The sequence below is a fragment of the Gossypium arboreum genome, chromosome 12, assembly GCF_025698485.1.
Source record: "Gossypium arboreum isolate Shixiya-1 chromosome 12, ASM2569848v2, whole genome shotgun sequence".
Lineage (NCBI taxonomy): Eukaryota > Viridiplantae > Streptophyta > Magnoliopsida > Malvales > Malvaceae > Gossypium > Gossypium arboreum.
In genome coordinates, this window is record NC_069081.1 from 107268876 (window position 1) to 107284921 (window position 16046).

General features: G+C 35.3%; 3 protein-coding genes across 3 annotated transcripts; 1 reads left to right on the forward strand and 2 right to left on the reverse strand.

The window, feature by feature from the left end:
• Positions 1-1677: 1677 nt before the first annotated feature.
• Positions 1678-4641, forward strand: LOC108477066 (cadmium-induced protein AS8). The gene is made up of 4 exons (XM_017779495.2): positions 1678-1818; positions 1972-2218; positions 2300-2506; positions 4257-4641. The coding sequence occupies exons 1-4, from the start codon at positions 1816-1818 to the stop codon at positions 4268-4270; spliced, it is 471 nt and encodes a 156-aa protein (XP_017634984.1). The 5' UTR covers positions 1678-1815; the 3' UTR covers positions 4271-4641.
• A 1019-nt stretch (positions 4642-5660) lies between these two features.
• On the reverse strand, positions 5661-7632 carry LOC108477063 (probable membrane metalloprotease ARASP2, chloroplastic). The gene has a single exon (XM_017779493.2). It carries the CDS (start codon positions 7310-7312, stop codon positions 5969-5971), a length of 1344 nt encoding a protein of 447 aa, XP_017634982.1. The 5' UTR covers positions 7313-7632; the 3' UTR covers positions 5661-5968.
• Positions 7633-8742: 1110 nt separating this feature from the next.
• LOC108477351 (L-ascorbate oxidase homolog) lies at positions 8743-11524 on the reverse strand. Its single transcript, XM_017779864.2, has 7 exons — positions 11083-11524; positions 10903-11012; positions 10537-10807; positions 10354-10456; positions 9911-10256; positions 9320-9685; positions 8743-9238 (listed from the first exon to the last, which is right to left on the reverse strand). The coding sequence occupies exons 1-7, from the start codon at positions 11239-11241 to the stop codon at positions 8941-8943; spliced, it is 1653 nt and encodes a 550-aa protein (XP_017635353.1). The 5' UTR covers positions 11242-11524; the 3' UTR covers positions 8743-8940.
• Between the last annotated feature and the right edge of the window lie 4522 nt (positions 11525-16046).

A 16046-nucleotide genomic window follows, 5' to 3' on the forward strand; every position in this document is an offset into this window, starting at 1 on the left:
CTGTGATATGAATCAATGTGGTATATTGGCATTCGCAGTTGGAAGAGGAGGATAACACGTGTGGCGTGGACTGAGAATGAAATGTTATGGAATTGAGTAATATAAGTCATTTTTGTTTGTCTCAAGTTATATTTTAATTATTTATATTTGAAATGTTATGTTTTAGTCACGTTATCGTGTTGTAATATTTTCGTCACTGAGCGTTAATTGCAGTTGACAATGTAACAGTAAGCTGGTGAGACGTTAAATTATCATTTCAAACAAAAAATTTAGGTAAATTATACAATTGGTCCCTTTTTTTTTCGTTTTGAGCAATTTAATTTTTCTCCTTTTATGTTCTTTGAACTTTCTTTTTTTTTTCCTTTATTTTCCATTCTCCTCCTTCTCCCTTTATTTTCCTCTTTTCTCTATTTCTTTTAACATAATTTTTCTATATTTTTCATTTGTTAAAACTAGTCCCTATACTTTTATTTCTTTATTTTCCCTTTTTTTCTTTATCTTTATTTTTCTCTTTTATCACATTCTTCACTGCAGAAACATAATCATTTTCCACCAACTAAATCAAGTCCTCGTTTTTTTATAGATTCCTAAATTGAATTTCACTCAAAACCAAATATCAATTATTCTTTAATCAAATTAAGATTTTATTATAATCTAATTTTGAAATTAAAATTGGATTTAACTAATCAATATAAAAAATAATATCCTTAATTAAATCTAAACATAAATTGAATTCTTTATATTCAAAACAATTTTTTTTCCGTTTCTAAACTTTTACAGAATCATTAGATTATTCCTTTCATTTTCTTTTATTTTCTAACAAATAAAATCAAACAAACGGTAAAATTGATTTAAACCTTATTAGATATTCCCAAGTAAGCTTGATTGAAAGCCGAGCATGGATGAACCGAAGAGAGAAAGGGAAAATGGAACCAAATTGGTTTGGGTAAAATTGAGGGTATGTTTAGTATGGTGGTCATTTTAGTCATTGAGAGTGTAGAGCTTATTTGAAGAATCCATGAAACAACATATTTTTGAGAGGGTAAGAATTTTATAGGTAAGATAGATAAGATGGTCGTGGGGGTTGATTAAGAGGTTAAGGGAACGGGGTCAAAAAACTTTTTAAGGGTGGACTGCCATAGGTCACCATTGTCGAGGTCTTCAAGTGAGGCAAGCTTGTGGACTAGGTCATTGAAGGATCCAAATTACTTCGTTAAAACGATAATGGACAATGAGAGTTTGTAATTGTGGAGTGAGAATATGTGAAGAAAGTTTTATTTTAGTTTTAGCTTTCGTCTCTTTTTTAATAAATATAAAAAAGTTTTAACAAACAGAAACCATAAAAAAAACTATGTTAAAAAAGAGATGGAAAATGAAGGAAAACGGAGGGAGAAGCAGAAGAGAATAGAAAATAAAAAAAAAGAATATAAAAAATTAAATTACTCAAAAAAATGAGATTAATTGTATAATTTAACCTCAAAATTTAAAATGATGATTTAACGTGCCACATCAGCTTGCTATTACACTATTAATGATAATTAACGGTTCAGTAACTAAAATATTACAATATATTAATACAAATAACTAAAATATAATATTTCAAATATAAATAATTAAAATATAACTTAAATTAAATAAAAATAACTATTTTAACAGTTTACCAATAAAGTTAGAGTAGATAAGGTAGAAATTAGAATAGGATAACATGTGTGGCGTGGAGTGAGAGCAAAATGTTATGAAAAAAAAAATCCCAAACATAATAAACCCAAACCCCCAAAACCCAGGCTAGAGCACGCTGATTTTGCGATTGATTTGATGGTAATGCTTCTTACTCTTTCCCACAATTAATTTTACCCATATTTCTTTTTGTCTTTTGCCTTCCTTCCAATTCCATTGTTAGCCATAGCCCAATCTCCCCACAGCTCATCATTGAAGTTTAAGTTTGCATTTGCATTTTTGGTAAATGCGCAGGACCCGATGATCATAAAAGGAGTGTTCAGGAGATATGAAAGATGGAACCCAGTGCATCCGACGGTGGGTGCGTTTTGGGGTATGGGAATAGGCATTGGTTGTGGTGTTGGATGGGGACCTGGGTTCGGCCCCGATGTCGTTGGTTATGTTGGAGCTGGCTGTGGGATTGGTTTCAGTGTGGGTATAACCCTTGCTGGTGTTGGCATTGGTCTCCCTGCAAATTCCTTCTTTCAACTTCCATACCATGGTCACTTCTATACTCTCTCTTTCCCCATTGCCTATTGAAATCTTAATTTGTGTTGATGTATTTTCGCTTCCAAAATTCCAGCTTTTCAAAGAACCAGAACCCGGGCACTGGATCTTGTCTCTACCAAAATTACACCTGCTCTTGCCTCCTATAGAATTGCACCTCCTCACCTCTCCGACCTTCAAAGAGAAGCCACTACAAGACTCTCAACCATGTTGCCTTCACAAACTATCTCTATTTGGGAAGGTGTAGAAAGATTTAGCACCCGCTTTTTCCATCCTCGCAAAGGTATGCTTAAAAGTTCCACTCCAAATTGCTCTACATTATTCTTATCTAATCAATCACAACTTTAATTTGATGCCATCTATTCTTTTTGCTTTGTGTTTGTGTGCATGCCTAAAGCTCAAAGTTTACTATTTTGAACTTCATATATTAACTAACACTCAACTGAAAATTCTTGTTTAGGTGTGTGTTATCATATAAGTTTCTGACATACTATGAATGGAACAATCCAAAACACTTAGACTTAGTTCCTGAATGACCGAGATGACTTAAATTTTTGAATCAAATCCTACTAAGTCTAGAAGACTAAATAGTTATTCTGATGACCATTCTTTATGTTGTTTTTGTTTTCTCTTATCATTTTGATCGCTGACTTGATGGCATGCTTGATTTGGACATAAAGTGAGAAGGGGAATGAAAACTCAGCATTTCTGCTTCCATGACTTGGAGGATAATTTCAATTTATGAATCAAAACATACTAAAACTAGTTGACAATTTGATTGTACCTTATGGTATAAGGACTTTGACCTATGATTTTGGACATTGACGTGAGTGTAGTGGTTTTACAAATTTGATTTGGACATACTATAATGATTTAGGACGAAGAGTGAGCTTAACTTGAATGACGGATAGAACTTTAGGTGTTCTTAAGAGTAGTTTACTGTTGATCTCTTTTTCCTGTTCTTACTTGAGTTGGATGAAGTGTAGAACTTTCATATTGGTTATGATAGTAGCTGGATTGTTTTCCTTCAGAATTCTGAATGATATGTTTTTCAATGATAAATTGTACTATTGATCTTTGTACTTAAGTGAAACAATGGATTTGTTCCTATAGCTTTATTTATATAAACCAAGTCCTCCTATTTTCATAATTTGTAAAATTAAGCCCAATCAATACTAGTGTTAGAATTTCTCTGTCAACACTAATGAGATCATTGTTGACTATTGTGATGTGGCATGTTGCGTGGAAATTTGAAATATGCAAATGATGATGTGGCACTTTTAGTCAGGAGTCCTATTTCTTTTTCTTTTCTTTACTCATTTCTTTTACTTCCATAAAAAATTATAAAAAAAACCCCCCAAAATTAAAGCTATGACCGGTACCATATCAAAGATGAGATGTGCTTCATCCCAATGGGTGGTCCTCTCCTTTGAATCCCTCAAATTGTGAAAGCTATAGGTGGGTTTTTTGGGGTACTTGATTGTTCAACAGGGTACATGGTGGCTTTAGCCCCACTTATGGCAGAATATATCTCAAAATGTCTTTGTTCAAACCTAATGATTATAGGAAGACATGCAAGAGAATTTCACTCTTTTGGCATGGAAACTAAACTGAAGCTTGACTTAATGAGAACTTGGGGTTTTCTTTCAAGCTGTCTTTTGGTTTGGATCGTTACTATTTCTCTCTCTCCCTGAATTGGCATGTATTAGCTTGTCTTTGTTTGGAGATGCCTCATTTTCTTCCATGTTTTATGTTGTTTGAAAGTGCATTGTCTCTCTGGCTAGAATGTTGGGAAATCTAGCTGTTAAAAGGCCATTAATGAGGGAAATATAACTATTTTCTTGGGTGTCTTGCTGATAGCTCTTTTCTTGCTTTCTTTCTTTGTTTTATAAGAACCAGTGTATTAAACTGATAAGAAGATTCCTAAAGCTGCATCATCAGAAGAATTTGTCCTATCTAGTTAGTAATGTGAATTTGCATATATTATATGAAGATGGAAGTGACGCGTACTGATGCAGTCTTGGTTGATGCAGGTTTAAAAGATTAGGTGCTTTATATACATAACGTCATGTGAATGTGAGAGATTGCAAATTATATGATGGAGAAAATGGCAGTGCATTTGGTAGGATCATGGCAGGCAGACCATTTGCTTCTAGATGATAATGCTAACGCGAGGAAGATAGAAAGGAATTGTTGCCTGGGGCCCAAGCCCAAGCCCAAGATAAGATTTTGTTTTCATTTCTCTCCTTTTTCTTTTCATTCCAGGCAGGATTCGTAGTTTGGAGAGATGATTTCATTTTAGTTTTCAAGGTAAAGAGTACTTTCAAGTTGTAAACTTAACCGTAAATCAGGGTGTCCTACAGTGTTTTGAGGTTGCAACTAGCTATGAATCGGATACAGTAAAGAATAGTAGGCCAATGCGTTTTGTTATTTTCTTCTTTAATATGCTGTGGACTGATCCTACGCTAGTTGATTTTGCCCCCAATAGAATTCGAAGTTTAGTACGAGGAACGAATGGGGGGAAGGGGAATAGGATAATAAGGTAAAAAACTGGTATGGCTGAGTGAGTGTCCATCCATGTACTTGCTGACTGTTGTTTTCTAATTTCTCTCTAAAAATTTAAATGTAAGAGCCTAATACAACATCGATATTCTCAATTATATATAAACTTTCTAGTATAAAGGTTGGTGAGGCAAGGGTGCCCATTTCTTGCCAAGTTAATCGTGAATGAAGTTGGAGGATGAGGGGAGGGAACAGAAGCGTTGTTTCGATTAGGCCTCAAAATGAATAGCCTATCTCAACCATCAACTCTTCTCACGCCTCATCAATCAAGATTGCAGCATTCCATGGAGTTGAGAGACCTCTATCTATCTCAAGAGTCCAAGTGAAGAAGGCGTGAAATAAGACCAATTGAATGCATCCCTTCTCTATTTGAGTTGTTGGTAAATGTAAAACGGAATAAGAAATCAATTTCATGAATACCACAAAAAAAGTTCATTCATCTTATATATCTAGATGAGATAGATGGATGCCCACCTCTTTTACTATGCATTGTTAATTTGTTAGCCCTCAATTTTCTTCCAAGTCCAGCCTACTTGAATGCCAGCCTTTCAACTGTATGCATCAAATCTCGCAGTCGGTACGTGCCCAATGTTTTCTCATTTCTCTTCTATCAACATACATGCCTCCCGAGGCTAAGCATCAAGCTTTTATGGGAAACTTGCTCCAAAACAGACACCATATTGGACAATTGATACCATACTTATATACCAGCTTAAAGTACTCAATGGATTTAAATTAAAAGCAATCTTTAAGACGAGAAAAACATTAAAAAAAAAAAAAAGAGTAAGTTTGGTGAAAACATGAGCTTATCTTTCTCTTGGAACTCAAATGATCAGCTGACATCGAATTCAAGGTTCCTACTCCTTACCATGAAATTATATTTAATTGGTATGTAAACCTCAATGACATTATCATGTGATAGAAACAAGCTCTTGAAGTCTATCTTCAAACAAATCTTAACAGTGTGGGGGAATATAGAAATCTTCATGGAATCAAATGTAACGCCAATAAGTTACAAGTACCTGCAAAAATAGCATCTTTTGCAGAAGCAAGAATAATTATGCAAGCGTCTTATAAACCAAATTCATCTTCTTTACAAGACATCATCATAGGCATGGATGGGATTCATCCCACTCAATCTTCAACCCAAGCGCCGTCCAAACTTCAAAAAGGTATTTGATAATCATAACAAGTCCTTAATGAACTCAAGGTTTAGTGTGTCTCTCACAATAAGAAACAAGCCAAGGAGTAAAACAAACATGATACCAGATGACATAATCCGCTGCTCCAGTTCTAGAGGAAGCTTCCTCCCGCCTCTAGCTGCTTCTAAAAGTACCAGGGCCAGTGAACCCCCATCCAGTGCAGGTAAAGGTAGAAGGTTAATCACTGCAAGATTAAGATTTAGTAGAGCAGCGAACTCATATAGCCCATCCACAGTGGACCTTGCAACTTCAGCACCCACAGCAATAATGGCTACAGGACCTGACACTTTGCTTGCTGATTGTGAAAAATTCATAAAAGTCTGCTTCAAGCTATCCAAAACATTATATGTGAGACCCCAGAATTCTTTTCCAGCATAATTGAAGGCCTCAAAGACATTATTGGGTCTCAATTTTGTTATTTTTATGTTTGGTGATAACTGGACTCCAATTTTTCCAGTTCCATCAACGTTCTCATCAGGGGTGACCCCAATTTCAAAATCCTGCTTTCCCCTCTCAACCTTTAGAAACACATTTCTTTTGGGATTTTTCTTTATAATGTCAACAACCTGAGAAACCACGCGAGGCCCAGTTTCTGGCAATTGAATACCATTAATAGCAAGGATAACATCGCCGGGAAGAAGGCCATCCCGGGAAGCAGCTGAAAAGGGTCTGACATCAGGAACGAGCACCCCGGAGTATGGCTCTTGCACTGGCAATCCAACTGACAAGACTTGAGTGAATATGATAGCGTAGGCAAAAATGATATTGGCGACAACACCAGCAGAGATGACGATAACCCTATCTAATATGGGTCTGTTCTTAAGCAAATTGGCATCGTCGTCAGGAATATCACTGTCCGGATCATTATCAGGGAACCCCACAAATCCACCCAATGGGAAAGCTCTAATAGAATATTCTACATCGTTGGCATTGAACTTGGCTAAAATTGGACCAAAACCAACCGCAAATTTACTTACACGGATTCCCTGGAGATAAGCAGCGAGGAAGTGACCCGTCTCATGAACAACAATGATGGCAGTCAAAACGCCAGCTGCCTCCAACACAGATTCAACGCTCCCGAAATCAAATCCAGGAAGAGCGTATGACCTGAAATCAGCCCTGTTGGCAGAAGGATACAACAACTTGGTCTTGGTCGAGTAAGAAACGGGAGGAGAGGTAGATTTAAAGAGATGGGCTCTGGGTTTTAACGGGAACTCCAAGTACGGTGGTCTGGAAATTGATAATCTGTGGAGGAAATAATTGGAGGTGAAAGAAGAAGGGGAAGGTGGAGAAGTAGAAGAAGCAGGAGAGAAATGAAGGAGCATGGCTCCGATCCTTGGGCTGAAACAAGATAGGGGATTAAAGAAAAAAGTGAAGACAATGATATCGTGTTGGCCACAAAATGAAAAAGAGAAAATCCTGTGGCGAAAAACAGAAGCAGAGTAATAGGATAATTCATATTTGTTGGGTTTGGGTTGGGGTTGGGGTTGGGGTCTGTCATCTGTGTGGAGGGAAATGCCCCCATTTATTTACCCGAAATCCCAACATCACCCCCGCCATGCATCGCTGTGCGTCACTCTCTCTCTCTCTCTCTCTCTCCTCTAATCACCTTTTTAGTTCCTATATTTTTTGGATATTTAAAATTTCATCTTTTCATTTTTTTTTTCAGATATAGGAGACTCTATACAATTATCTAGTAACTTGCTTTACCATGCATGAACATGAGATGTTGAGAGTTGATGCACTACCAATAAATTATATTAAATCATCTCATCAATTAATAAAATCTTTAAGGACTTATAAATCAATTTTAATTACTTTTAATTATGATTAAATAAATTTATCAATATTTATTTATTAGTCCTCAAAGACTTTATTATTTTAATTATTGCTTAATATGATTCATTGATAGTGTATATGATTTATGCACCGATAATACATAAAATATTATCTCATAAAGTATTTGCACTGCAAAAGATCAATATCAAATATAGTACACATAGCAAAGCAAAGTGATGAAACAAAGAGGAGCATATTGCAAAGCACCTTGAACCCAAAAAATTAGAGAACTAGCACGTATTTAAAATATATGATTAACCACCTTAACACCAACCTTTTTATGGTTAATTCGATCGACTTAATTAGTTTTTTCTAACTTAATTGGCTATCATATATGATAATTGAATTAATCAATTTTTATAGCATAAATCGGTTCGATCAATTAAACCACTTATTTAAAATATATACTTAAAATAAATATATTATAAAATATGTTTAAAATAAAGGTAAACTACACTAGTAGTTATCTAACTATTAGTAAATTATTTTTTTAGTCACTCAACTATGAAAAGTTACAAAATAATCACTCAACTATTCAATATTATCTTTTTTTGTCATGACTAAATGTGGCAAGTTTTAAAATTGGGATAATAACAAATTTAGTCCTTAAGATTTGTACATTTTTCAATTTAGTCTCAATTCTAGAAAATATAACCGTCAACATTTGCACCTTGTGTAATTGATCTTTTTACAGATTTTTTTGTGACATTGAGAGTTAATTTGATATAAGAATTGGTTTTATAATATATTTTCATTTTTACTAGTTCACAATTATTCTACATAATTTACATTGATGAGACATAACAAACTATGTTAATTGAAATACATATATTACATATGTATATGTATAAATTTAGTCTTTTAGTTGTTGGGTGTCAGTCCTCCAATGTATTAAATCAGTGTAGGAAATAAGAGATTGTTTTCTTGAAATATATAAGGAAGTATAGCTATAAATAGATATATGTAAAGACTAAATTGACAGTGTAGTTGAGTTAAACAAAGCAAACAATAAAGGTACAAGACTTGAGTTGAGTTAAACCTTTGGCAGCACGGCTAACAGTTAAAAGAGTGTACATGTATGAATTTTGACGACAGACACAGTAGAGTGAGTGTGTTAAAAATTTTCGTTTGGTTTGCGTCGGCCTAGCGCCTGACCGCATACAAGCGCATTCCTTGGGATTGGATATTCGTCCCTCCATGAATTTGCAGCGGAGAATATGCGGAGATAGAATTGTTGGCCTAGGTACTGCCGTACCCAGTTCTCTGACCTTACGTTCCACATCCCCACATTATCCAAAGCTATGTATACTGCGCTCCATGACTTTGGATACACCTGCACTGTGCAACGTGCAATCGCATCTCTCAAGTTGTAACCTAACCTGCTTGCTGGAGTCCACTGCCCCCCATCCATCCTGCAAAATGTAAAAAGTTTTACATCCGTCTTCATATGTAAGATAAGCAAATTCAAATACTAGTATTTTACTTGTACATACCCCACAACAAAGAAGCTGTAACCATCAATGTGCCACGATTGCACAGTGTCTTCTGGATTCTCAAAAACAATCTCAACATAACCTCTATAATCAGCAGCCATGACAGAAGTTTTCAAGTAGGCACCACCTCCGGTGGGAGCATCTGGGATGCTTCCAAGGGAAAATACGCCAGAGATTTTGAAGTAGTCCGCTAGTTTAAGCGGGGTGTCAGCTGGGATGAAGGAAACACCATTCACAGCATACCTCTGCTTGCCATTGATAACAGCAGCAGAACTTGCAAGTCTAATTGTACGTGTGGTTTTCACCAATCCATAGTGGTATGAACCTTGGGGATTAGGTCTTGCTGCACTTGCTGTGAGATTGAGCCTAGTTTTGATATTTGGCTTAAGTTAACAAATTTAACCAGAGAACAAGTATTCAACAGGACATTTTATCCGACCAAAACTGGAGAAGAGATCATATACAAGAAGACAGGATAGTCTTTGCCAAGGAAGTCAATATTATCTCACCTGTGAATTGCTTTATTGTGTGGAGTGGATTGTAACAGTTGATAGGAAAAAGGAAAATAAATGGAATCGGTGGAAGCAATACCTGATAGATCGAGCTTGTTCAAGGGACCAATCAATTTGAGTAGTTGGTCCCCCAGGAGGAGGACCAGAAACGGCTGCTGACGAGTTACTATAATGAAGAATTGCAGTAGTGGCCAGCACCTGGGAAGTGAAACGGGTTGAAGCCACAATGTAGTAATCTCGAGCCGGTTGATCAGCAGTAACCAACACAGACAAGGACTGCCCCAAGTGAATATCAAGGGAATCATAAGTGTTCTGTAGTGTGTGAGTTCCTTCTACCTCTACTAACAGCAACTTGTGCCCCTGGATTCTAAAATTGATGGATGTTGTAATCCCAACATTGGATATGCGAAACCTGTAGGTCTTGCCTGTTCAAAACCACAGAGACTCATTCCATGAGCCAACTCCAGGACTATTACTATGCACACAAATCCCAACCAAAATAAAGCTACCATGATTTCTTACCTTGATCAACGGTGAATGTATACCCATTAGCACCACGGCCGTTAATAATAAGGCCATCAGGGAAGGGTAGATCATGACCGCTATCTAAAATCGCTTTCAAGTACTGTAGAGTATAGAGCTCCAAGCTTAAAATCATGAAACGGAAGAAAGAGCAATGGAATATATAGACATAATAAAACATACATTGTGGTTTTTGTTGTACCAGTCACCAGCCAAAATGGTGTAATCTGCAGCAGGAGGCGGAAAAGGAACAGGAACAACAGAGCGGCTAAGAATCCTGAAACCACCATAACCGCCAGCAGCCTTATGTAAGGCGAGCGATGGGAAGTAAAAGTAGCTGCCAATCTGATCCTTCACTTGAAGAGTGTAGGTGAAGTTCCCCCCAGGAGGGATGGGGCAGTTGGTGCCATATACTCCGTCTTGCCAAGAATTTCTTCTCTGCTGCACGCCATTCCTGTATATTCAATCAAATCTCCCGTGTTACGACTTACAATCACAACAAAATAGATCTAGTCTTAGCATAGGATAGGATGGGATAGGGAAACCAACCAAGAGATGAGAAAGGGTTGATCCAAGCTATTGAAGACATTAATGATCAAGTTTTCGTTGGTCACGGTTTCAATTTGTGGTCCCGGAAATTGGCCATTTATCAATATCACCTGCCATCACATCAGATGTAAATATGAAAAGGAACCAAGAAGAAGAAAAATACAAATAAGAAAAAGGAACCTGTTGTTTCACTCCAAGAGGGTAGATATCACCATACGTGACATTCCAAGTATAGAACCTGTATGGATCTTCTCCATTGGTGCAGCAGCACACAAGCAGCATAACCAAGATAATGATAAAACAACATGCTCTTAGTCTATCTCCCCTACAATCTCCCATTTTGAATTTCCTTCACAACACCAAGCTGAGAAGAATATATGAGACAATGAGATTAATTGAAATTGGCCCAACCTGTGCGCCAGGAAAGACCAGCATCTATCCATCTATTAGTTTATCTTATTTAATTATTTATTTATTTGCTAAGTAATGAATCTTTTACTTTAGTTGTTCTCTTTTGCTGCTTTAGATTTAGAGTAGGCGCTTTGTCGTTGAACAAAAAAGAAAAGAAAAAGGGGAGTTGGAGCTTTATCGGTGGGGAATGGGGATAGAGTTGAAAAGGAAAGATATTCTTATTAGTAGTCTAGTCGGTTGTAGTATAACTTTTTTCTCTTTAAATTTCTCTTGAAGCAGAAGCCACTTACTGGGGATGAGCTGAGCTGTACTTCCTGCTTTTGAGCTATCACTTTCCAACATCATCATCTCACAGAATGTCCCCGATGCCATCAGCCTGAGAATGTTACTTAACAGAACCATCAATATCATATCAAATTTAAGCCAATTTGAAGGGGGAGAGGACCAACAGGCAAGAGGCTTAGCACGTTTACATACCAAGGCACAGCTTTAATAGAATTACACAAGATTTTAATATCACCAAAGTCATCGGGAATGGCAGCCCATTTTGCTTTTCCTCAACAATGAATTCGGAACTTGATTAAGCTTTTAGCTCATCTCACTCCTTCCCACTAAACACAATATACCATTCTGTAACAAAAATGTCAAGTGCCACACCTCCTTACCAGAAGGTTCAGGAGCAGTATTAAACCATTCCAAAATGAATGAGACAGCAGTAATATTTTTTAAATGCATCATGAAAGTTTTTAAAATTTCAAATGCCAAAACCTTTTTATTTTAATTGTTTAAGTTTATTTTCACCAATTTATTTATAATTTAATTCAATCAATTTCAGTTTATAAAGTTTATTTAATTTTCACATATTTAAACTTATTTCAATTTTATATGAGAATGGAGTCACATGGTTTGAACCCATATATTAAATTATAAAATTATCGTATATTTAATTTATTAGGGTGACCGTCACACGTCTAAAATGTGATATGATAATCAATAAAATTCATATTTTTTAGTTTATAATTTCTTGATTTTTATTTCTTAAAAAGTAAATCTTATTTTTTTACTTTTATATATATGGGATATATGACTTTTGTTCATATTTTATGAAAATCAGGTTAACCATATAAATATGGTTCTTGAATTGCAACAATTATGCTTGTGTTTTACGTGATCATTTTTAGAAGTATGCAATTAAACTGTGTTATATATATATATATATATATGCTATTGAATTGTGGTTTTGGCATATAGGAAATGCTTTGAGAAAAAAAAGTTATTTGAATTATGTTTTTGGTATATTGAATATGTTTTGTATATATTTAAGATATATTATGGGTAATCCAAATTTTTTATGTTTTTAATTTGTTCCTAATACGTTTTGGTCTGATCCTACTAATTAGAGTTAAATATTGGTCATATCGACATTTATATTGTATTTAGATATCATTTTTTAGGATGCCTCTAGATTAAAATAGTGGTATATTATTAATCCGTGCCATTGGATTAATTATGGTTTTCAACCTTTGCCAACGAGGTAAAGATGACCATAACTTGTAAGAAGAAATGAATTATGTGTTAATCTATATATCCACACTTTGAAATTACGTTTTTAATTTATACATATGAAACTTGATTTTTGAACTATGATGAATTATCCAAAATTTTGTCATACATTACTTCAATCAAACACTTTGACTTCTCGCTTACCTACCTCAATAGAAGGGAATGTTAATTACTTAGAGCCTCTTTAGATGGGCAATACGTTCATGTGACTAGTATAAAAACAACGATGATAATAAAATTAAATATTGTAATAATATTGTAACGTAAGTCAAAAAAAAAAAAACTAAATTCACCGAATGTAACACCCTAAACCCGGCCCAGACGTTATGGCCGGATCCGACATGCCACATCGAAGCGTTCAAAACATTTTATATTGTTGATCCAGAAAAACCTACTTAGTGTTTTAAAAGATAAATTCATTATAGGTTAAAGTGAATGAAAGCTGTGCACCACGTAGGAAACCGAAAAAGAGGAGGTAAGTCTATCGGACTACTTAAGTACCAAGCTCCCTTCGGATCCAATCCTAGACATGCATACCGCCATTGCCACACCTTAACGTCATGTATATTTCTAGGAAACAGATTTGATTAAGTCATTTTTAGGAAAAGTGATTAATTTTGGAAAATACTTTCATTGCGGAAGCTTTGCTTGTTGTCGTGTTGTTTTGAAATCAATTGTTTTTTTTTTTTTTGAAAACGCGCCCTAAAGCTATCCAATTTCAACAGTTAAAATAAGTAATACCTATCTTAGTAATACATATTAAAACCATCAAAAATAATTAAGCGGCCTTATTACATTTAAAACCCAAAACTTCAAACGTAAATAAAAGGATGTCCACTCACCGAAGAAAATCAAACTTTCAGAGCGGGTGGCCACTCAATTCCCTCACGACTCCAAGCTCACTATGGTTGGGGATTACTGCGTGGATGAAAATAAAAAGGGTGAGTTTGGGAAACTCGGATGTAAGGAAAACCCATTCAAAGCTCAAGTCACTCAAGCCTATTGGGCCTAAGCCCATTCAGTAACATGATGGTAATGGACTTGAGCCCTTTTCAAATTACAATAAAGCGGGCCTTAGCCCTTATTCAGATAATGATGGGCCTATAGGCCCATTTCAAAATACATGCAACATCAATAACATATGCAAGCCCATTTGGGAGACTACTCAAACCACCAACCACTACATTCCACCAGTACCACCCTACGCTCCATGTGGGAATAGCTCAACCCACCCAAATTAACACTCCACATTGCGACCTTGCTGCGCTCGATTAACGATAAATTGAGGCAAAGCCTCCAAAGACGTGGACAAGCCACTTTCAAGACTTCCTCGTCAATATCCCAATCCCATGCATCGATAATAACAACATGGCATGCGATAAATAACAACGATCAAACATGCATTTAGGTCAATTTAACCTAGGGGTATTTCGATAATTTATCTACTAGGGGTAAACGTAAATTTTCTACTTTTAAAGGTATTTCAAGAATTTATCTATTTTAGGGTTTTTCATGCATATTCCTACTTTTCACGTACTAACGTAATCGCGCATCGAGAGTTCTTATCGAATTGGGCCGTTGGCCCATCATTCCAATTTTGGCCCATTAAGCCCAAAAATATCGATGTACGAAATCATGCACTTTGCGGTCAAATTTTGCAGCTTACCAAAAACATTAATCGATTTACCTCATGAGCATTCGCACACTCGCAAATCTACAAAATACCGTTTTGGCATTTCGACTTTTCGACTTTTGCCGATCCAGACTAAGAAAGAGGGTGTTAGTTACACACATGCTTACTGACGATATCTTGACGAGATCCACACACGAAGCGCCTACAATTGGATTACTAACACTTTAATCTAACTATTCAAATACTGAATTACGATTAACCCCTTACAATATTCGACCAACCACACCTACGGATCATAGTAAGCTTATAAGAAATCAATAAGCAACTCATTAACAATTTTTGTCAATGTTTACCACATAATCATAATCTCACTGCAAGCTGTTTTCCTGAACAACAGTCACTAAATCATTTATAAATGGAGCTACGAAACTCCAAATCAAGTGTTGTTAATTTTACCTGAAAATAGACTCATATATCTTCTATCCATAAAATTTTCAGAATTTTTGGTTTAGCCAATCAATACTAGATTTTTCTTAAAGTTTTCCATGTTTCACTGTTTAACTAATCTGACCACTCTTCATTACGAATCAAATTTCTCATTGTACAGAATTCAAAATATGTTCTCGTTTATTTCATTTGAAAATAGACTCATTAGGCTTTAATTACATAATTTATTCAGTTTCTAATTCATCTCCCACAATTTATGGTGATTTTCCAAAGTCACTTTACTGCTGCTGTCCCAAGCAGATTTATTACCAAATCACTCTTTCACACATACCTTGCATGCATGTTATTTAAACATGTATATCACCAATCAATCATTACATATATATGATTTTACTTAAGTATAATCTCCATTTCATCATTTTAAAGCACAACATGTTAGCCGATTTTTTCCCTTAGCATTTAAGGCACATGCATGCTCATTTGTTTGGCTCAACTTTACCTATCTTCCATTTTTCATCAAAAGAATATGAAACAACAACCATTTCCTTCATTTTAATTCATGACTAAATGCTCACAACAAAACTAAAAACCAAAATATGCTTCAAGAGTTAAGGTAGAATCAAAAAGAACTCATGAACCTCAAAATAAAAGCAAACTACCATAAACTTACCTTCAATTTTTCTTCCCCAAGTGACCGAACATTCAAGAGCTTTCTCCTCTCCTTTCTCTTCTCTAACTTTAAGTTATGATGAACAAAGATGGACAAAATTTTGTTCTTTTCACCCCTTTTTTTTTAATAAAATTTCATATTTTATCCATTTAATTCTTTAATACAAAAGACATGAAATTCTCATCATGGAACATTTACCTAACCTATTATCATGGAACATTTACCTAACTCATTATCATGGAACATTTACCTAACTCATTATCATGGAACATTTACCTAACCCATTATCAATTTGTATCAATTTATACCATAAATTATGAATATTAAGTGCACATTTTGTCTACAACAACATGATGACCAGCCACTACATGTAAAATGAAAAGTTTGTCATGCAAATCCTCCTATTTTGCATTCCTATTT

What these genes read in the sequence shown, in the direction of transcription:
- LOC108477351 (XM_017779864.2), bottom strand. Translation starts at nt 11,241, where the DNA reads ATGGGAGATTGTAGGGGAGATAGACTAAGAGCATGTTGTTTTATCATT. An exon ending in CTCTTGGAGTGAAACAACAG is followed by an intron (nt 11,013 to 11,082) that starts GTTCCTTTTTCT and finishes ATGTGATGGCAG; the next exon opens with GTGATATTGATAAATGGCCA. An exon ending in GAACAAGCTCGATCTATCAG is followed by an intron (nt 9,686 to 9,910) that starts GTATTGCTTCCA and finishes TATCAAAACTAG; the next exon opens with GCTCAATCTCACAGCAAGTG.
- LOC108477063 (XM_017779493.2), bottom strand. Translation starts at nt 7,312, where the DNA reads ATGCTCCTTCATTTCTCTCCTGCTTCTTCTACTTCTCCACCTTCCCCT.
- LOC108477066 (XM_017779495.2), top strand. An exon ending in CTTTCAACTTCCATACCATG is followed by an intron (nt 2,219 to 2,299) that starts GTCACTTCTATA and finishes CCAAAATTCCAG; the next exon opens with CTTTTCAAAGAACCAGAACC.